At 44.3% G+C, this 21,810-nt stretch overlaps 1 protein-coding gene across 1 annotated transcript; it reads left to right on the forward strand.

Annotated features, from left to right (window-relative positions):
- Window positions 1–339: 339 nt before the first annotated feature.
- On the forward strand, window positions 340–19,043 carry DCT (dopachrome tautomerase). Its single transcript, XM_035116715.1, has 8 exons — window positions 340–637; window positions 6,490–6,789; window positions 7,818–7,918; window positions 8,960–9,126; window positions 10,516–10,695; window positions 10,777–10,912; window positions 16,888–17,089; window positions 18,862–19,043. The coding sequence occupies exons 1-8, from the start codon at window positions 340–342 to the stop codon at window positions 19,041–19,043; spliced, it is 1,566 nt and encodes a 521-aa protein (XP_034972606.1).
- The last annotated feature ends 2,767 nt before the right edge of the window (window positions 19,044–21,810 follow it).

The raw sequence follows: 21,810 nt of genomic DNA on the forward strand, positions 1-21,810 counted from the left end.
TGCTAAGCACGAGGGTTGGTAGAAAGCTAATCCTTCTAATTAGGGTTTGCTGCCCCTACACAGAAACCCCCCAGCCATGGCCTCTTGGCAAGCAACAAAGGACCAAACTGTCTTCGTTTCTACCACATTCAATAAAATTAGGCTCCAGGATTAAGCAAACGCCCCAAAGTCTAACCCGGTAGGCTGTGGCGGGTTGGGGGTTGGAGACCTCATTTGGTCACATAAAACCTGGCTTGCTTGTTCAGCCCAGAGGCTGCGAATAAGACCGCCTGCCCTGAATCCCGTGCTGACTTTGCAGGTTGAACAAAGCGAGTCAAGAAGTCCTGGAGTCCGATACTGATGGCCTTCCTGCTGCTTTGCTGTGCTCTCTTGGGATCTCTGAGCCCCTTTTGGCCTCCGGAGGCCACGGCGCAATTCCCACGAGCGTGCATGACTGCGGAGATGCTGCAGTCCAAGCAATGCTGCCCTCCTTTGGGGCCTAATCCTAACAACGTGTGCGGCTCGCAGCAAGGCAGGGGCATCTGTAAGGAGGTGCAAGTGGACACCAGACCTTGGAGCGGCCCCTACACTCTCCGCAATGTGGACGACCGAGAACGATGGCCACTAAAATTCTTCAACAGAAGTTGTCAATGTACAGGTGAGAAAATAATAAATAAATAAATAAATAAATAAATAAATAAAAACCCTGTTTAGGGAAGCTTTTAATGTTTAATAGATTATTGTATTTAATATTCTGTTGGAAGCTGCCCAGAGTGGCTGGGGATAGATAGATATTTATTACAGCTTTAAGCCCATATTAACAAACAAAACAAAACAAAACAAGACCATAACAGAACCAGACAAAACCATTACAAAATCACAAGAGAGTGGCTGGGGAAATCCAGCCAGATGGGTGAGGTATAAACAATTAATTATTATTATTATTATTATTATTATTATTATTATTATTATTATTATTATTTATACCCCACCCAGTCTGGGCAGCTCCAAACAGAATATTAAACACCACGATAAAACATTAAGAACTTCCCTAAATAGGGAACATGTGGGTTGGTTTCAGATGTCTTCTAAAAGTCAGATAGTTGTTTATTTCCTTGACATCTGATGGGAGGGCGTTACACAGGGCGGGTGCCACTACCGAGAAGGCCCTCTGCCTGGTTCCCTGTAACCTCACTTTTTGCAGTGAGGGAACTGCTAGAAGGCCCTCAGAGGTAGACCTCAGTGTATGAGGGCTGAATGATGGGTGTGGAGATGGGTGTGGAGGGAGGTTCCTTACTCTCTGGAGAAAGCCAGGAAGATTCAGAAATATACTAGAAAGTCCTCATGATTCTGCCGGGTTCCATCTACTTTACATGTGCAAAATAGACGCAAAGCTACGTTTTATATTTCTTATTTTCATCCCCAGTACTTGTGATACGTATCGACAGTTTCCAAAGTTACTTTTCCCTATTAACGTTCCAAAAACAACTACTATACAGAAGCAGGAAGAAAATGGCTACAGTTGCACAGCTTTGTAATGTGTTCAGACCCAAATCAGATGTACATCATGATGAAAGGCAGGAGAGCAGAGTTTTGCCACTTTTACCACTTTTAGGCATTTCCCCACATTAAAAAGAGGCCTTTTGATTCATGGAACTTACTAATTGCCTGACAAGAAAGACACTAAAGGCAATGTACTGTTATACGGTCCTCATTTTCCTGAATGGCGAAAATTTACAAGGGAAGAGCCACAAATTTAACTTCCTTTGGTGGAGAGACCACTAGAGATTTATGGTGCCTTTGCAATATATGTTGAAATTGTAAGTATATGATCAGAGTACTGGTATATTGGAAGCAAACAGAAAATCCTACAATAGAAAGCAAATCCCATACAGAGTTTCTGAAAGATCAGCTTTTATACCTCCAGACAATTTTATAGCTCCCAAACTCTCTCTAATGCTCTCTAAATTCAGACTGACATCTGGATCCAACTTTATTTACTCTGCTTCTCACCCAGAGAGCCGTCATCTTCTACAAGCTCTGGATATCACATTGTAGAAGCTGGGGAAGAGATTTCTATTCCAGCTATCTCCTATCATTTGGGAATGTTTTAGTAGTCAACAGACTGATAAATAGATGTTCAGCCAGCATCTGCCACAGTCACTAAACAATAACAAAACAATATTAAAATGAATACGACATTTTCTTCACTTCCTGGTCTTGGGTTTTTGAAATGCGTTAATTTGGAGGCAGATCTGGAGCTAATTACCAGCTTAGTAGCACCAATTAGACAAATAAGAGATCTTTTTGGAAATCTCCAAGATCTCCCAAAGTGTGTTCTCTGGTATATATTTGTTTTTCCAGTGCATTAGTTTAATCTTCTGGTGGCTGCTTTGCTGATAACATCGCTCTGTTATGGTAAAGGCAGCACTGTTCCGTCTTTGCCAAATGTTTTAGCCACCAGAACACAAAGCGCACTTATGAGACCTCATGTAAGAACAGCGCATGAGGCAGCTTGAAGGAAAGTGTTGAGCTGACAGATAAGGTTTCAGATGCATTAGGGGTAGCCAATTTGCCCAGAGGCGAGAAAAGGAAAAAGAAAGAAAAGAGCCAGTAACAGTTGCTGCGGTTGTACCTCTCAAGTCCCTCAATGTCAATTTGATTGCCAGGCTAAAACACAGAGATAATGCTATGTTAATTTATTCATCATATTTACATCCCATTTTTTACTTCAAGGATCTTAAGGCAGGGGAAATGATCCTAGATGGACTAGATGCATCTTTGGTTTGAAGCGGGAGCTCTCTTAAGGTACTCAAATTTGTAGGCGGTCTAGAGAGGGTATTTTGCTCATGAGCTCCCAAAATCTGGAGCTGGCATGGTCTGCAGGTAAGTTCCAAGGCTGGAGCCAGGTGGCAACTAGATACTTCAGACCACAAAGGTTTCGGTTCTGAAAACAAGGCATTTGCACCTCGTCAAACAACACATCTTCTCTCCATCTTCATTTTCTCCCTTGCGGGTGTAATCTTGACTGTATCCTTCCCAGATGCAGTTAAAGAGTTAGGGATGATATTCCCTCGCCTGAACCATCTGAAACAATTGCAGCTTGTCATTGCAGTTATCAGAATAGTTCTTTAGAAGTGTGGCTTAAATGTCCCCGCAGAGCTTAGGCACTTTAAAAATATCATCAGGCATGACACTACTGAATGCAATTGTTTTCAAGCCAGAGCAGGGGAAATAATTCCTGCTTGTCGGAACTGGTTTGTCCCCACGCACTCACGCCCAAATTTAGAATCGGGCCTGCACAACTTGTGCCCCAGCAGTCATGTGGTGGCCCACTAGGACCTTGTTAAATCTTTGCTTGCTTGCTCCGGTCTGGGACCGTAGAGGCTGGGAGATTACGAAGCAAGGTCAGTACACGACTGATGGTCTCTCTTGAGTTAGATGGGTCAATCAACACAGATTGTCAACCTAGCTGGATTTTCCGAGAGACCGAGGCCATGCATGCTATATATGCAAACCCTCCAAGTGTCCCTATTTTCCAGGACAGTCCTGGATTTACAGAAGCTGTCCTGGTTTCTGATTTGATCCCAGAATGTCCCGCTTTTCCTTAGGACGTCCCTAGTTTCATCAGAGAAATGTTGGAGAGTATGGAATAGGATGTTCCTATTTTCATTGGACAGGAGTGCCTGGCGTGCTCTGGTCCATGGGGTCACGAAGAGTCGGACACGACTAAACGACTAAACAACAACAACATTTTCATTGGAGAAATGTTGGAGGGTAAAAGGTAAAGGACCTCTGGACAGTTAAGTCCAGTCAAAGACGACTATGGAGTGTGGCACTCATCTCGCTTTCTGGCCGAGGGAGCCGGTGTTTGTCCACAGACAGATTTCCGGTTCATGCGGCCAGCATGACTAAACTGCTTCTGGCGCTATGGGACACCATGACGGAAGCCAGAGCACATGGATATGCCGTTTACCTTCCCGCCGGAGTGGTACCTATTTATCTACTTGCACTTTGACATGCTTTCGACCTACTAGGTTGGCAGGAGGTGGGACAGAGCAACGGGAGCTTACCCTGTCGTGGGGCTTCGAACTGCCGACCTTCTGATTGGCAAGCCCAAGAGGCTCAGTGGTTGCAGTTAATGACAGTGGCAAACTTTGGGCTTGCAATTTTCAGTGGCGCCTTGCCCGATGCTAAAATTGAGCAACCCCCCACCTATCACACTCTGTTTTGCAGCATCATTTGGCGCCCCATGCAATGCAACCACAGAGTTTGCACTTCTCTAAAACTGCCTCTATTAATGACCTACCAACAGGGCAGTGGATCAGTAGTCTACTGTTATTAGTCTACTGTTATTAGAGCAATACTTTGTTCTGCGGACACTGCTCTTCCTTGTAGCTAGGGTATTATAAATCAGAAATAATTGAATATGAAAGCCTGACCTATTCCAGTTTTCTTCTGCTAATACTCCTTGTAAGGGATTATTGTTTGAATGCGTCGGCTGATTTAGGCCAGAGGTCATGAATGTAATTGCAAGCAATTACCAGCCATTATGGCTCTTAGATGGCTTCTTCCATACTTCATCTTTTATGAATGTGATAGATTTTCCTCGTATGTTGAGACAAGTCGGCAAATCCTTGCTGTCAGTGCTGTCCACACATTCCCCTTTTCTCTGCATCCCATGTGTTCCCCGTACCATTTTAGGAAGTGGTGTTCACAGGGTGTTAGTCCCAATCAGTATCTATACTGTTATTTCTTATCAAGTACAGTGGTACCTTAGTTTATGAACACAATTGGTTCCGGAAGTCTGTTCATAAGTGTTCATAAACTGAAGCGAACTTTCCCATTGAAAGTAATGGAAAGTGGATTAATCTGTTTCAGACGGTCCGCGGAGTAATTAAACTGAAGCGTTCATAAACTGAAGCGAACTTTCCCATTGAAAGTAATGGAAAGTGGATTAATCTGTTCCAGACGGTCCGCGGAGTAATTAAACTGAAGCGTTCATAAACTGAAGCAAACTTTCCCATTGAAAGTAATGGAAAGTGGATTAATCCGTTCCAGACGGGTCCGCGGAGTACTCAACCTGAAGCCTACTTAACCCGAAGCATGGGTGTAATTGGTTCCGGAAGTCTGTTCATAAACTGAAGCGTTCATAAACTGAAGCGAACTTTCCCATTGAAAGTAATGGAAAGTGAATTAATCCATTCCAGATGGGTCTGCGGCGTTCGTAAACTGAAAATTCGTAAACCGAGGTGTTCATAAACTGAGGTTCCACTGTACCGCATTTTGGTGTCTCCCCCCCCCCCCCAAACCAGCTTTAATCTGAATTGAGGCAAAGAATGATCCTGGCCATGTCTACCCAGCCTGTACCCTGTTTCTGGGTTTCCCCCCTCTTCCTACTGAAGCTAAATCCCAGGGGGCAGGGATCTCTCCAAATCTCAGAACTAGGGAAGGGGAATAATACTGTTTAAAAATAAATATATTTTTTTAATCTGTTCTCATAGCTGGCTCCATGTTACCTACTGCATGGTGAGCCTGTCCATGTTTAGTTTAGGCTGCTTTCCCCCCAAATGTCACACCAACTCTGCAGACTTCAGGGAGGATGGCTGGCAAATCTGACCAAGGTAGCAGTCATCATGGTCTCCTTTGTTCACAATGCCTTTAGCGTACACATGGAGGTGGCTTTATGGAAGCAGCCCTCCTGAGATGTTGGAGAGCATGGAGTAGTCAGTTTGGCTGCATACACAACATACATTTAAAGAATCACAAAGAATCATGGGAAATGGAGTTTACCCCTCTCCGAGTTACAATTCCCAGTGTCCTTAACAAATTGTAGTTCTCAGGATTCTTGATGTGCATGTGTGTGTTTGTGTGCACTTTTGTCAGGCTTCAGGGAATCGGCTTCCTCCCTGGTGGCAGTAGATATGCAGAACAAAGGAAAAGGAGTCTTCTTACCAGTTAGAAACTTTAATAATCACAACGAGAGACCAAAGAACACCTCTCCTAGAATGGTGGTCCTCCCAGTTAAGGAATCCACCCCTTTCCGTCCCTATTAATCTATGTCACTCCTACGTCTTGTAATCTGAGCTTGTACCCTCTGTGCTTTCTGTTCTGCCACTTTCTGAGCTCTTCATGACTTTGGAGAAGGGGGGTGAATGCTGTCCAGAGAATGTGAATCTGTTAACCCTCTCTCTTCCAGTGTTTCTTCTCCTAGCTGTTCCCCATCCAGTATTTTCCAGCTTCTGCCTTCTGAACTATGTCCCTCTGCAAACCACTGTTCCAAATCTATACTGTCCTCCTGCTCAGGGAAGATTCAGGATCCAGAGCAGGAGAGGGGTGAGGATCCCAGCATTCCTCCTCAGTGCAGCCCTCCTCAGCACGGTCCCTGACAGCTTTGAAGGTTTAGCGTTTATTCAGCCTTCAACTCCTCCTCATCACAGAGGTTTGGGCAACATCTTCTGCTTCTGTATGCTGAGGTATGACTGATGCTGTGTTTTTTTTTTAATACAGGGAACTTTGCTGGCTACAATTGTGGGGACTGCAAATTTGGTTGGTCAGGGTCCAACTGTGATGAAAAGAAGCCTCTGGTTGTCCGGAAGAATATCCACGCTTTGACGGAGGAAGAGCGAGAGCAATTCCTGGATGCCCTCAACCGTGCAAAGACCACCGTTCACCCCGACTATGTGATTGCTACCCAGCATTGGCTGAGTCTGCTTGGTCCCAGTGGAAATGACCCGCAAGTTGCAAATTGCAGCATTTACAATTACTATGTGTGGCTTCATTATTACTCAGTCAGAGACACTCTTTTAGGTTGGTGATTTCCATTAGCAAGGGATAAGATAGAAAAAGCTGAAACACACACTAAAAGGAATGTCAACAGAGAGTTGTTGTTGTTGTTTTTAAAAACACTTTGAAAAAACACACTGTAGTTAACAGAGGAAATGGAACATTTCCAACACAGTGGATGTGATTTGTCTGAGAAATTCCCCTTTTCTGGGGAAGAGGATTCCCCCCCCCATATTCTCCCTACTTAGGAGCTTGAAGCTTCTTAGGAGTCTTGTAATTTTTGGAATAGTCTAGTTCAGGGGTCCCCAGACTTACCCGGCTTTGGGCTGGTGCCCGTCGTGCTGATCGTGTGGCGGGCCAGAGGGCAGGGGAGTGCGCGCGCAGCGGGCTGGAGGGCGGGGGAGTGCGCACCCGTGCGCTTGCGCACACACACTTACTGGCGCAGTGGCGCGCCAGTAAGGTCGGAAAAATCGCTGAAAATCGTTTGTGCGCATGCGTATAGGCCTCTCCCCGACCTGGAAGTGCACCGGAAATGACCTCTTCTGGGTCGGGAGAGGCCCATACACATGCACACAAATGATTTTCGGCACTTTTTTCCGATCTGGAAGTGCGCCGCTGCGCTGCGCGCCGTAAGAGCAGGCGGCAGCAGCGGGCGGCTGGGGTTGTCGCGGGCCGGAATGGGAGGCCAATTGGGCCGCATCTGGCCTGCGGGCCGTAGTTTGGGGACCCCTGGTCTATTTAGTAGAAAGGCAGTAGGGTCTGTACAGTACTGAGGTTTGAATTTGCATTACATTTAATTTACACTGGGTTTTTGGGGGTGCGCGCACGCATGTTTCTTTAAAAACACACAAGAAAGCCATTAAAAAAACCAAATAAATCTGAAATAGATGTGGAAAAGTTCTAGCATTACATTCCTTTGTCTGAAACATAAAGTTTAGAGACACGTACGATCACTGTTCTGATAGACAAAAGATAACATTTCATCTGGATTCCTATCTAATGTGATAGAGAAAACGTCCACTTTCTAAGTTTGATTCCATTTTAACCCACAGGACCAGGCCGCCCCTTCACAGCAATAGACTTCTCCCACCAAGGACCTGCCTTTGTAACTTGGCACAGGTATCACTTGCTGTTGCTGGAAAGAGATCTGCAGGTGAGTGGAAACACTAACTGGTGCATGTTTGAAAGATGCAAATAGAGCAGCTCACCCCGTCATGGGGATTCAAACTGCCGACCTTCTGATTGGAAAGCCCAAGAGGCTCAGTTGTTTAGACCACAGTGCCACTTGACTGCATATCGAAGGCCATCCTACTCTAATTAGGCATGTAAGAATGATTGTTTTGCATGCCCAGGCCGTGACCCCCCAACTCCCGAGAGACCACTGCATGCTTTGCTGTCGGCTCCGCCCCCTAATAAACAGCACAAGTGGACCAGAGTGAAGCCTGCTCACTCATGGTCCACTCAGCTGGCCCCACCTCCACCAATGCCACCGACTGGAATATTTGAACCTAGGTTTGGCAGGAAACCCCAACGGCTGCGGCATTAGGAAAGCGGGCCAGCATGGCAAGCTGGTAAGTCCCACGAGGCTTGGGGGTTCTGCATGTGGTCCTGCAAAGGGCGCCCACAGTCCTAGGACTGAGCGTTCCTTCTCTTCCCCCCTGTCTTTTCGCATGCAACACTGTTTCCATTCCACTGCTGTTCATCTTCTGCTAAAACTATGTTTGTCTCGCTGTCTGTTGTCGGCTATCATTACATTGTTCCTCTCTTTTCATTTCGATGCAAAGGCAATCCATTGGATAGCTCAGTTGGTTAGAGCATGGTGCTGATAACACCAAGGTCCCAGGTTCAATCCTCATATGGGACAGCTGCGTATTCCTGCATTGCGAAGGCTTGGTGTCATAGATTTGTTTTGTATGCAACACAAGGCACATGTGTGTTTCTCTCTGTGTGGAGAAGCTTTGTGCTCTGTCAGGCAAATATAGCACACCTACCTGAAGAGATATCCATGTTTTTGTAGGGATTGGGTTGGCCTGGATTTGAAAAAGGAAAGAGATGGTTTGGGCAAATGTTGCAAAGAGGTTATATGGGGTTTGTTGAGATGCGGAAATTATTTTAACAAATGTTTTATGCAAAGAACTGATCTAAAGTGGTTTCATCCCCACCCACCCCTCCATCTCCCCACTCTCGTGTTTAGCGGATGATTGGGAACGAATCCTTTGCACTGCCTTATTGGAATTTTGCTATAGGCAGAAATGAATGTGACGTGTGTACTGATCAGCTTTTGGGAGCACCGAGTCCAGACAACCCAAACCTAATAAGTCGGAATTCAAGGTTTTCACAGTGGCAGATAGTTTGCAACAGGTAACACAATTTTGTTTAGAACTGAGATATTGCAGATACCTATGCATCCAGGTTTTTAACTCCTTCTTTGATGTTGTTGTTGTTTTGAGCTGTCAATAAATTCAAGAATTACCTGCCTTTTCATTGATGACTAAATTCATTCATAGCATTTAAAGGAATGCTGCATCAAAACCTCAATAAAGGTGACATTTTAAAATTTCTGGAGGAAGTGTAAGATAATTTTCGGTTTAATCAGTAATAGCTGCCAGCAAGACTTGGTTCAGATGTAATGCTAAACTATGGTTTGGTGTTACATACAGAGCCTCAGGCTCATGTTCTCCCTCTTCCTTCTGCAGCACAGCTGCAGTTAACTCTGGTTTGCTCTTATGCCTGAAGCCACAACTGTGGTTAGTCTTCACTATGCTTTAGCGAAACAAACCAGGACCACAAGCCACAGTTTGAAGTTGACTTGTTTTCCTGAAGTGTAGATAAGACTACCCACAGTTTGTTTGGGTTCAGACATAACAACAAACCTTAGTTAGTCAAAAATATGTAAGCAAAAGCTTCTGATTTCCTCTCAGTAAACTTGGAGAGGAAGGGGGGAGGGGCTTATGCACAGGTGTCTGAATACAGCCAACTATTTGAATAAAAGTCTATTTTTAATTTGTTGAACTTGATTTATTTCACCTTCCTTGCACATGGCTCCAAGAGGGATTCCTCAATTGAGACCTCTAACTCCCCCAGCCCTGAATCTGCCTGACCATTATCTCCACTGGGGGTGGGGGTATGCTTGTACTTCCAACACAAAGATCCAACACTTTGTACCTCCTATGCTCCCTGGTGTGCAATCACTTCATGTATGGGTGATCAACATTTTCCCCAACTGGAAGATTAACTAAGCACCGGCTAATTAATCTTCCAGTTAAAACCAATTAAAGCTTTCGGCCCGTCTTCCTCCCTACATAAAATCAATAATAATAATAATAATAATAATAATAATAATAATAATAATAATAAATTTATACCCCACCCATCTGGCTGGGTTTCTCCAGCCACTCTGGGCAACTTCCAACAGACTATTAAAATACAATAATCTATTAAACATTAAAAGCTTCCCTAAACAGGGCTGCCTTCAGATGTCTTCTAAAAGTCTGGTAGTTGTTTTTCTCTTTGACATCTGGTGGGAGGGCGTTCCACAGGGCGGGTGCCACTACCCAGAAGGCCCTCTGCCTGGTCCCCTGTAACTTGGCTTCTCGCAGCGAGGGAACCACCAGAAGGCCCTCGGCACTGGACCTCAGTGTCTGGGCAGAACGATGGGTGTGGAGACGCTCCTTCTGGTATAATAACAAGAAAGAGCTCAGGACAAAATCAGGTCTGACTGCTTTATGTCTCTCCATTTGTAAACCTAAGTTTGGATGATTATAACCGCCTGGTTACACTTTGTAATGGGACCAATGAAGGACCTCTGCAGAGGAACCCATTCAGCAAAGCAGGGGACCGGCTGCCAACCATGGAAGATGTCCAGAATTGCCTCTCTCTGCAAGACTTTGACAAGCCGCCTTTCTTTCGGAATTCAAGTTTTAGCTTCAGGTTAGTTCTTTGGTTTGCATCATTTGCTTTGCTGAACAATGGAGCTTGTGAGATGGTAATGTGCTGCCTTGCTTGACACAGGAATACTTTGGAAGGCTTCGATGAACCCGACGGAACCCTAGGCCCATCAGCCGTGAGCCTCCATAACTTGGTCCACTCGGTCTTGAACGGAACAAGTGCTTTACCCCATTCTGCAGTGAATGATCCTGTATTTGTGGTATGTCCTTATTTCATTTTGGGTCCCTTGAAGTCCTTGTAATCAAATATTCCTATTGGGGCGTGGGTGGTGCTGTGGTCTAAACCACTGAGCCTCTTGGGCTTGCTGATCGGCAGTTCGAATCCCCACGAGGGAGTCCCATTGCTCTGTCCCAGCTCCTGCCAACCTAGCAGTTTGAAAGCATGCCAGTGCAAGTAGAGAAATAGGTACGGCTGCTATGGGAAGGTAACCAGCGTTTCTGTGCGCTCTGGTTTCCGTCATGGTGTTCCGTTGCGCAAGAAGCGGTTTAGTCATCCTAGCCACATGACCCGGAAAGCTGTCTGTGGTCAAATGCCAGGTCCCTCGGCCTGAAGCGAGACTAGCGCCACAACCCCATAGTTGCATCTGATTGGACTTAACTGTTCAGGGGTCCTTTACCTTTACCTTTACCTATTGGTGAACATTTCCCAGGAGGACCACTTCTACGAATGAGAAGAGAAGCCATGTCTTCTCTTGATTATTTGATGTACCTGCTAATGCTATCCGCCCAATATTGACGTTTTCAATATTCACTAGTCAGACATGTGCAGTTTTTGGAGCTGCGATCTTGAGCAAGACACGTGTCCAGCCACGATAGCACACATTTTTAGCTGCTGTGCTCTTGCATGAGCCCAAAACAAAACATACCCCAAAACAGTATGTCCCAGACCCGTAATGGGGAATGTACCATAAAACCCCTGGGTGGGTTACACAGATTCCCTGGAGTCTGTGAACCACCAGTTGAGAACCACTGGGTTAAAGTGTTGCCACTTCAGATTTAACCAACATATGTCAAAAGTACTCAGGCTGGTGAATTGGTGATCTGACGCCGTATAAACAGACTTTAGTCCACTTTCGAAATCTGGCCTGCATTTCAAATTAATTGTCAGGGGACTACTAGGGGTCAGCAGAGAGTCCAGGAAGTTGCTTCCGGATTCTGAATCGGACTAGGACAGTCATGGATTTTGATGCTCTGTCTTGTACATTTTGTTGTTGTTTAGTCGTTTAGTCGTGTCTGACTCTTTGTGACCCCATGGACCATAGCGCGCCAGGCACTCCTGTCTTGCACTGCCTCCCGCAGTTTGGTCAAACTCATGTTCGTAGCTTCGAGAACACTGTCCAACCATCTTGTCCTCTGTTGTCCCCTTCTCCTAGTGCCCTCAATCTTTCCCAACATCAGGGTCTTTTCCAAGGATTCTTCTCTTCTCATGAGGTGGCCAAAGTATTGGAGCCTCAGCTTCACGATCTGTCCTTCCAGGGAGCACTCAGGGCTGATTTCCTTAAGAATGGATAGGTTTGATCTTCTAGCAGTCCATGGGACTCTCAAGAGTCTTCTCCAGCACCATAATTCAAAAGCATCAATTCTTCGGCGATCAGCCTTCTTGATGGTCCAGCTCTCACTTCCATACATCACTACTGGGAAAACCATAGCTTTAACTATACGGACCTTTGTCGGCAAGGTGATGTCTCTGCTTTTTAAGATGCTGTCTAGGTTTGTCATTGCTTTTCTCCCAAGAAGCAGGCGTCTTTTAATTTCGTGACTGCTGTCACCATCTGCAGTGATCAAGGAGCCCAAGAAAGTAAAATCTCTCACTGTCTTGTACATATGTATATAATAAAACTCTGTAAAAACCAGGCACAGAGTTTGGAGCGTCTTACTCGTGAGAAAGCAACCAGCATCATTACATCAATGGAATGAATTGTGGAGGTCAGATCATTTAGACACAGAAGGGAGGAGGCTGTGGAACACCCTCCCATCAGATGTCAACGAAATAAACAACTATCTGACTTTTAGAAGACATCTGAAATCAACCCTATTTAGGGAAGTTCTTAATGTTTGATGTTTTATCGTGTTTTTAATATTCTGTTGGGGAATATTCTCCAGCCTAGAGTGGCTGGGGAAACCCAGCCAGATGGGTGGGGTATAAATTATTTATTTATTTATTTATTTATTTATTTATTTATTTATTATTATTATTTTATTAAAGAGACAAATCAAAATCTGGTTCATTACTAGTTTTGTTTTGATCAAGTGTTTACAACACTTTTGTGAGGACAAGAGTGTCCTATTTGTGCACCTTACAGAACCCCTATGTGGACAGACAGGGGGGGGGAAAGCAGGGAAGAAGGAATATTTCATATGCATGAAAGTGCCTCTATTAATTCACAAGGTCTTCCATCGGTGTTCTGGGGGCATAACGGAGTATGTGAGCCCCATCTGGTGGCTAAATTAAAGCTCGAACCCTGCAGCTTTAGTAATGCAAATAGAAGAAGTACATGGGAAAAAACTTGTAGGAAATGTAAGAACTCTTATTGACTGTAGTAGAATTCTGTAACGATGCCAAAGGAAAGAAGCCACAGCTGCATTCCTTCATGGCAGGTTTTTAAAGAATGGTTGATACTCAGAAAAGGAGGTGGATTTTCATTCTCTGTGACCCAGAAAAGGACCTGAAGGCACAAGATTCTGGTCTCAGTAGAGCTGATGCCTTTATAGATCTCACAGAACCCCATGTAAAGTGTCCTGAACTCCATAGGGATCTAAATGTAATAAATAAAATTGATAAAAACGGAGAGGAAATGAAAACCCGCATCCCAGGATCAGCCTATTAGAGAATCTAGATATATTATTAAAATCAACCTTGAAATTCTTATTGTTGGCTTCCATCTGTTTCGAGGGAATATGGAGTGCACCTCCAAATCATTGTGCTAGCAGCACTGAAGTAACCTTTCTTTCTTTCTTTCTTTCTTTCTTTCTTTCTTTCTTTCTTTCTTTCTTTCTTTCTTTCTTTCTTTCTTTCTTTCTTTCTTTACTGATCACTCGTATAGCAGAGTCCGTAAGTGACCGTGGAGGCCAATTCTGTATCCACATGTTCTTCCACAGTGGGGACATTGACAATCCAGTCAGGGGGAAAGGGAGGCAGACTATGTTTAGGGCACCTTTCCTAGCTCCTCCCCCTTTTTGGGGTGAGCAGAGTGGATCCCATATAGAGCTGCTCAGTCATGGATACAGCTGCCGAGCTGCTCAACTGCCTCGTTCCTTGAGTCAGAACGACTAAATCTGTATCCACCGCCCATGTGCCAGTTTGTGACTAGGGGCTTCCAGATTTCACGATCCTGCCCCCGTTACCATTTGCCGATCGCCATGGGACTTTTGGGGTTTGGGTTTGGGATGGGTTTTTGGAAGACGCCTGTGGTGCTGGAGGAGACTCTTGAGAGTCCCATGAACTGCAAGAAGATCAAACTTATCAATTCTGAAGGAAATCAGCCCTGAGCGCTCACTGGAAGGACAGATCATGAAGCTGAGGCTCCAATACTTTGGCCACCTCATGAGAAGAGAAGACCCCCTGGAAAAGACCCTGATGTTGGGAAAGATGGAGGGCACTAGGAGAAGGGGACGACAGAGGACGAGATGGTTGGACAGTGTTCTCGAAGCTACGAACATGAGTTTGACCAAACTGCGGGAGGCAGTGGAAGACAGGAGTGCCTGGCGTGCTATGGCCCATGGGGTCACGAAGAGTCGGACACGACTAAACAACAACATGTGTGTAGATCAGTGCACGCTGACCAACGCACAGTCTTCGCAGTAAGGCTCTGTTCCGATGGCATGAGTAATCACGATGACCAGTAGATTCTTTTCTGCTGCAGCCTTCATCCACCTTCACAGCCGTTGTAACATACCGCTTGTTATCATCTCCCTGATGTGGTCCAAAGGAAAGCAGAGCAATATGTTTGACACCAGCTTGGCTGCAGGGAGTTGCTGGAAAGAGGTGTACAAGGTGCCATCCAGCCGTCTTAGGGACTCCACTCCAGATTTGTGTAGGGTTTATTCCTTAGAAATACAACAGCGTAACTGGCCGATATTCTCAGTCACCAGTTTATAGACATATAACACCAAATGACAAAATCATACACACAAGAATATGTAACATTCAAACATGATAGAAAAACGTATGACAAGATTCAGTCCAAATATCAGTCCAACCAACTGTTGACTCCAAGTGTTAATGCAAATATACCTCTTGTTAACCATTACATGGAGGCATCTCACACGGATCGAGATCTTACTTTTTTTGTCATCTGGACCTACTTGGGACCCATAGAGTTAGCCAGGCAGAGGTTAATGCAGAAGGAATCTAGGTTTATTTTTTATTCAACACCCTATGGAATGGTTTAAACACTGATGTTGATTATAATTGTTTCCTGTAATTCTTCTGTATGTATTAAGTTGTTGCTGCATGATTTATTTTCCAGTCTTGATTTTTGTTTATATGGTTATTTTCATATGTTTTTAAGCGTCAATTCAGGAAGTCTCTTTAAGAATTGCCTGTATTAGCTTGATTGGTCACACCTGTAGTTTGTTTGCTTCCAGACCTTTATATATTGAAGTTTAACCTAGTGTTTGCATTAACACTTGGAGTCAACCCTTGGAGTTCCAGTTAGTATCTTATCTATGAATGTGATGTAAGTATGTTTTTGTAAGTGCATTGCTGTCCTTTTTTAATGGTATAAGAACTGATTACATATTCCCTTATAATAGACAGCATTCTGCTCACTGAAGAAGCCAGTTCCGGCGAAACAAGGTATATAACCTGGGTAACCTTGTCTCATCTTTTTTGTCACCATCCATTGTTGCTTCTCATTTTCATTTGGATACTCCATTGCCACCGTCATTTGTTACCACGTTTGGATGCTCTGTTGTTACCTAGATCCTCATTCATCTTCTTGAAAACATCTTGGAAACTTTTCACATGCCGTATAGATGCCCTATATGAGCTGTATTTAAGACTTGATACTTTTTGGACTGATATTTGGACTGAATCTTGTCATACGTTTTTCTATGAATATGTTACATATTCTTGTGTGTATGATTTTGTCATTTGGTGTTATATGTCTATAAATTGGTGACTGAGAATATCGGCTGGTTACGCTGTTGTATTTCTGAATCTGCCATTCGTAACCTGGGTTCTTGTTGTAGGGTTTATTCCTTAGCCTTTTCTTTCCCCAAAGGTATCCTGTGAGATAACAAGTTGGGCTACTTTTAGGGGTTGAAGAGCCCCATCTGCCCCTTACTTCCTTCTACATCACATGCAGAAACCATATTTTTGACCATTGGACCCACTCTTAGTCTCATCTGCTCAATCCACTACAGCCTGTCTTCACATGCAGCAGAAGTCCCTAATTCACCGAGGGTTTGAGGCTCATTTGCTCCCCTTACCTACAGATCGTGGTTTCACTTATCTTAAATTTGGATTATTTAAAATATTGAGTCTTGGTGTCACTTCAAAGCACGCCAGGAAGTAATAGCCAGCACTGCTGATTGCATTATGACAGGACTGGGAAATGTGTGGGCCTTCAAATGTTGATAGACTCCGACTGCCATCAAGAGCAGGCAACCTCCCATCCATCTGGTCTAGGGAACCACCCAGTAACAGTGCATAAGTCTTATCTGCATGGAGCTTCAGTTTATTGGCTCTCAGCCAGTCTATTACAGAGGCATGACATCGGTCCAACACATCCACTGCCTCACCTGCAGATGTAAAGAAGAAATAGAGTTCTGTATCATCAGTGTATTGCTGTCAATGTACAGTGGTACCTCAGTTTACAAACTTAATCCATTCCGGAAGTCTGTTCTTAAACCAAAACCGTTCTTAAACTGAGGTGTGCTTTCCCCAATGAGGCCTCCTGCCACCGGTGCCCTTCCACTGTTTGGCTTCCGTTCTTAGACCAAGGCAAAGTTTGCAAACCGGGACACAGCTTCCAGTTTTGCAGACTTTGGAAACTGAATAGTTCGTAAACAGGGCTGTTCTTAAACTGTGCTCCAAGACTCCTGATGACCCCACTCAGTAGTTTCATATAGATGATAAACAGCACAGGGAATAAAATGAACACGGGCAAATTATTTGTTTTCATCAGGATATCCCTGTGAGCTTAAGATCATGTGTGAATTGACTTTCCAGGTCCTCCATTCCTTTACGGATGCTATTTTTGATGAATGGATGAAACGATTTCGTCCGTCTGGCAGTGCGTGGCCCGAAGAACTGGCTCCTATCGGCCACAACCGGAAGTTCAACATGGTGCCATTCTTCCCTCCTGTGGCCAACGAAGAACTGTTTCTACCTGCAGAACAACTTGGCTACAGCTATGCCATTGACTTGCCTGGTAACATAGATAGTTTTGTGAGTTATATCGTGCAGGTTTAGCTTGCAAGAGCTCAGCACTGCAGCATGTACCAGTTGTCGCAGTGTGGTACCACTCTGGGCTAAGGGCGCAGTGTGGTAGCCTTTGCAAAACTGGTGCCCCTGGTTGTTTTGGCTTACAATCTCCACCGGTTTAATAGCATGGCTATTAAAAACAATGGAAGCATTGTCAATTATGACAGTTGTCCAGGGATTTAGTGTAATGGTTAGAGTGTGGATGTGGCCCCCTAGAAAGGAATGTGGCCCTCTGGTTAATTTAGGCTCCCCATCCCTGCTTTACCACAGTGTTGTAACTGGCTTTGTTCTTTTTACAAAATTTATTCATTTGATTTTTCAAATTAAAAATGTATAGAGTTATATCAGACATAAATCATAAAAGCAAGATTCCAAGGAATCTCCTGGACTTCCATCCCCTATTTTGGTCCTATTATTGCTGTAATCCTTTCTTCCCTCATCTTTTATGATACTCCCAAATCCTTTACCCCTTCCATTATATCTGGAATTTAACCTTAAACTACAAGTGATATTCCAATCCTACTAACAATTTTAACTGTTTACAATGGTCTTTAAGGTAGCTTATAAATTTTCCCCATTCCTTATTAAAATTTTGGTCTTCCTGATTTCTGACTCTTCCAGTCATTTTAGCCATTTCAGCATAGTCCATTAACTTCATCTGCCATTCTTCTCTGGTAGGGTCTTAATCTTCTTTCCATCTCTGGGCCAGTAACATCTATGCAGCCATGGTCACATACATAAATAGTATTTTCTGCTCCTTTGGGATTTTGGCACCTAGAATTCCTAAAAGGAAGGCTTCAGGCTTTTAAACAAAGGTTATTTTAAACATTTTTTCCAACTCATTATATATCATTTTACTACCTTACAATTCCACCACATATGATAAAAGGTGCCTTCTTTTCCCTTACATTTCCAGCATACATTTGAGCACGTTTTATACATTTTTGCTAATTTACTAGGAGTTAAATACCATTGGTACATCGTTTTCATATACAGTGGTACCTCGGGTTACAGACGCTTCAGGTTATCCGTTTTCAGGTTATGGTCTGCGGGAGACCCGGAAGTACCGGAAAGGGTTACTTCCGGGTTTTGCTGCTCGCGCATGCGCAGAAGCACCAAATCGTGTCATGCGCATGCGCAGACACAGCGCTGCAGATTACGAACACTGCGGGTTGTGGACCTGCCTCTGCCACGGATTACGTCCGCAACCCGAAGTTCCACTGTAATTTTCTTTCAGTGTATAACATGCTGTGAACTTTAAGTCCCCAAAAATCACATAGCTATTTATCTGTTTGACATCTGTGGGGGAGGGCGTTCCACAGGGCGGACGCAACTACCCAAAAGGTCCACTGCCTGATTCCGTGTAACCTCACCTCTCACAATGAGGGAACCGCTAGAAGACCCTTGGAGCAACAGCTTCAGACACTCAGCACCACCCAACTCTTGGCAGCAGACCTTCCAACTTTGAGGGCTGACGTATCTCTGGTCCTTTCAGACTTTGTTGGAAAGGGACCGGGACCCCTCAGTATTAGGGGCCCCAGTGTGCGTCGCACAGGCATGACATATAACATGCCGTGAACTTTAAATCCCAATTCCATAGCTTCCCCCAAGCTGTGAGCTGTATATTATACCCAAAGTCTCCCGCCCAGTGTATCATAACGGATTTGACCTGTTCATCTTTTGTAGACCATAATTGGCTTTGCTCTTCTGCCTTCACAGAATCGGCTGAAGAGGCCCGCGCTTGGGCTCTCATGGTTGGATCTACAATTGGAGGAGCTCTGATTGCTTTACTTGTTCTGGTCCTTCTGCTTGTCCTCTTCCAGCACCGGAGACACCGGAAAGGGTTTGAGCCGCTAATGAACGCGAGATTTAATGTGAAGAAATACAGCGATGAAGCCTAAGGGCGGGCTGGGTGGGAAGTGTTTTGCAGTGGACTGCCCTTGAGAAGTCAGTTGGTCAACACATACCATTTATTGCTTTAGCATCTTGACAGAGAACAAAGCCTGGGCAACTTATACTTTTACAACCAGCTCAGCTAAGCCTCCATTCCTTTCTGATTTGAGGTTGTCATCTCGCATGTCAACACCCTTCGAAAGGACAGATGCAGATCTTGATTCCTGTTCCATGGACTGCACCTCATCAGCTCTCACAGGATTTAAAGTCAAAACAAAATAAAAAAATTCCTTCCAGTAGCACCTTAGAGACCAACTAAGTTTGTCATTGGTATGAGCTTTCGTGTGCATGCGCACTTCTTCAGATATCGTATCTGAAGAAGTGTGCATGCGCACGAAAGCTCATACCAATGACAAACTTAGTTGGTCTCTAAGGTGCTACTGGAAGGAATTTTAATTTTTAATTTTTTTAAAAAAATTGTTTTGACTACGGCAGACCAACATGGCTACCACCTGTAACTAGGATTTAAAGTGGGGTGCTCACATGTGCAGGAAGGAATACTCCCCAGGTTGCTGAATCTCTGTGAAAATGATTTGTCTGCCCTTAGCTCAGAGTTATCTTGAGAGATTTCTCTTAGGTGTGTTATAGGTGGCTAGGTTGCACAAATATAGATGAGAAGAACTGATGTGTTGCACACATTCAAAATATAGTGGTACCTTGGTTCTCAAACGCCTTGGTACTCAAACAACTTGGAACCCAAATACTGCAAACCCAGAAGTAAGTGTTTCGGTTTGCAAACTTTTTTTGGAAGCTGAACATGCTCCGTTTTGAGTGTTACGCTTCTGTTTTGAGTGCCACACTTCTGTTTTGAGTGTTACACTGTTTTTGTTATTAATTTTGCGTTTTTGTTTTTGTGGCTTTATTGTTTTGTTTTTGTGAGTGTGTGGAACCCAGTTCTGCTACTGATTGATTGATTGTCTGCAAACAATGCAGTACATTGTTTATTGCTTTCATTTTATGGATCAGTGGTCTTGTTAGATAGTAAAATTCATGTTAAATTGCTGTTTTAGGGGTTGTTTTTTAAAAATCTGGAACGGATTAATCCATTTTGCATTACTTTCTATGGGAAAGCACACCTTGGTTTTGGAACACTTTGGTTTTGGAACAGACTTCCGGAACGGATTAAGTTTGAGAACCAAGGTACCACTGTATGCCTTGTTATAGACAGGCAATGCTGATATCCACATATCCACCATAGGGGTAACACCACTTTGGTCTCATAACTACTGGTACTTAACTGTGAATGCTGTTCTAACATTTATTTAGCACAGTGTGCTAAGTGCTGTACAGAGCATGCCCATGGTGCTTAAAGAACACTTGCCAGGGGAGAACTGTTGTCGTTTGCTACCTTCCTATATTTTTAGTTGGCTCTGAGTGCTTATTACATTGTGCTTCGCATGTTTCACTGAAGTGTTCTGTATACACTAAATTCCGCATCTCTTCGTGTGCAGTAACATACTTTGATTCCTACTTGTATGTCTACTCACTGGTGAAAAGGGGTTCACCAGTATCTGCTAGTGCCAATTGCCTGTTGGAGAGCATGAGAGAAAAGTGGATTCAGTGGGCCTCCTCCCTCTATCCTGCTTCCAAAAGTGATTATTATTTGTTTTTATCTCAGTTTTCCTCAAAGGACCTCCAGAATAACACATGGCATTCCCTCTCCACCCATTTTATCTGCACAACAACCCTTGGAGGTAGGTGAGGCTGAGAACCGATGACTGGCCCAAGGTCCCCCAGTAAGCTAAATGGCTGAATAGGGATTTGAACCCAAGTCTCCCTGGTCCTAGCCAGATACTTTAACTGTTGTTGTTTAGTCATTTAGTCGTGTCCGACTCTTCGTGACCCCATGGACCAGAGCACGCCAGGCACTCCTGCCTTCCACTGCCTCCCGCAGTTTGGTCAGACTCATGTTGGTAGCTTCGAGAACACTGTCCAACCATCTCGTCCTCTGTCGTCCCCTTCTCCTTGTGCCCTCCATCTTTCCCAGCATCAGGGTCTTTTCCAGGGAGCCTTCTCTTCTCATGAGGTGGCCAAAGTATTGGAGCCTCAGCTTCAGGATCTGTCCTTCTAGTGAGCACTCTAACTACTGCACCATAAATAGTGGGTGCCCAATAGCTGTTTGGAAACAAATGTATAGACCTGGTTGAGGGCAGCTCCAGGAAATGCAGGACCCAGAAGAACCTAGCTTCCAAGTGCGGATAGTGATAATTCATTTTTTTAAAAATGTTCTGAGGTTTCTGTAGTAAATCCTTGGCTAATACACATTGCAGTAGCACTTTGCATCCCAATGAAATGTGGCTATTTGACTTACATATCATGGAGCCATAAGTCTTACTTTGCCTCCTGTGTTTTGCTTGCTTCATTAAATGAAATGTAACCTTCAAAAAATGCAAGAAGGAGAAAACTTTGTTTTAGAAGCGACGGAAACCTGTTCTGCATGTGGGTTGCCCTCTTGTGGCTTGCTTGAAAACTACAGGGAGACCCTCTTCTACTTGATCAGAATCAAGACAGGACCAAAGCTTCAGGAAAAAGCATGGTTAAACTGGTCACTTTTGTTTTGAAGAAAAAGCAGCTGTGGCATCCTGATCTGAAACACGATCTCAATCCAGATCAAGGGCTCCGTGTTGGAGGGCCTCTTCCAACAGAGGTGCACTCTAAGCTCTGTCCCAGCTCCTGCCAACCTAGCAGTTCGAAAGCACACCAGTGCAAGTAGAT

This window comes from Zootoca vivipara, chromosome 4 (genome assembly GCF_963506605.1).
Source record: "Zootoca vivipara chromosome 4, rZooViv1.1, whole genome shotgun sequence".
NCBI lineage: Eukaryota > Metazoa > Chordata > Lepidosauria > Squamata > Lacertidae > Zootoca > Zootoca vivipara.

Coding starts and splice junctions, on each gene's coding strand:
- DCT (XM_035116715.1), top strand. CDS start 340: ATGGCCTTCCTGCTGCTTTGCTGTGCTCTCTTGGGATCTCTGAGCCCC. Junction 10,913..16,887: donor TGAATGATCCTGTATTTGTG/GTATGTCCTTAT, acceptor TTGACTTTCCAG/GTCCTCCATTCCTTTACGGA. Junction 17,090..18,861: donor CTATGCCATTGACTTGCCTG/GTAACATAGATA, acceptor CTGCCTTCACAG/AATCGGCTGAAGAGGCCCGC.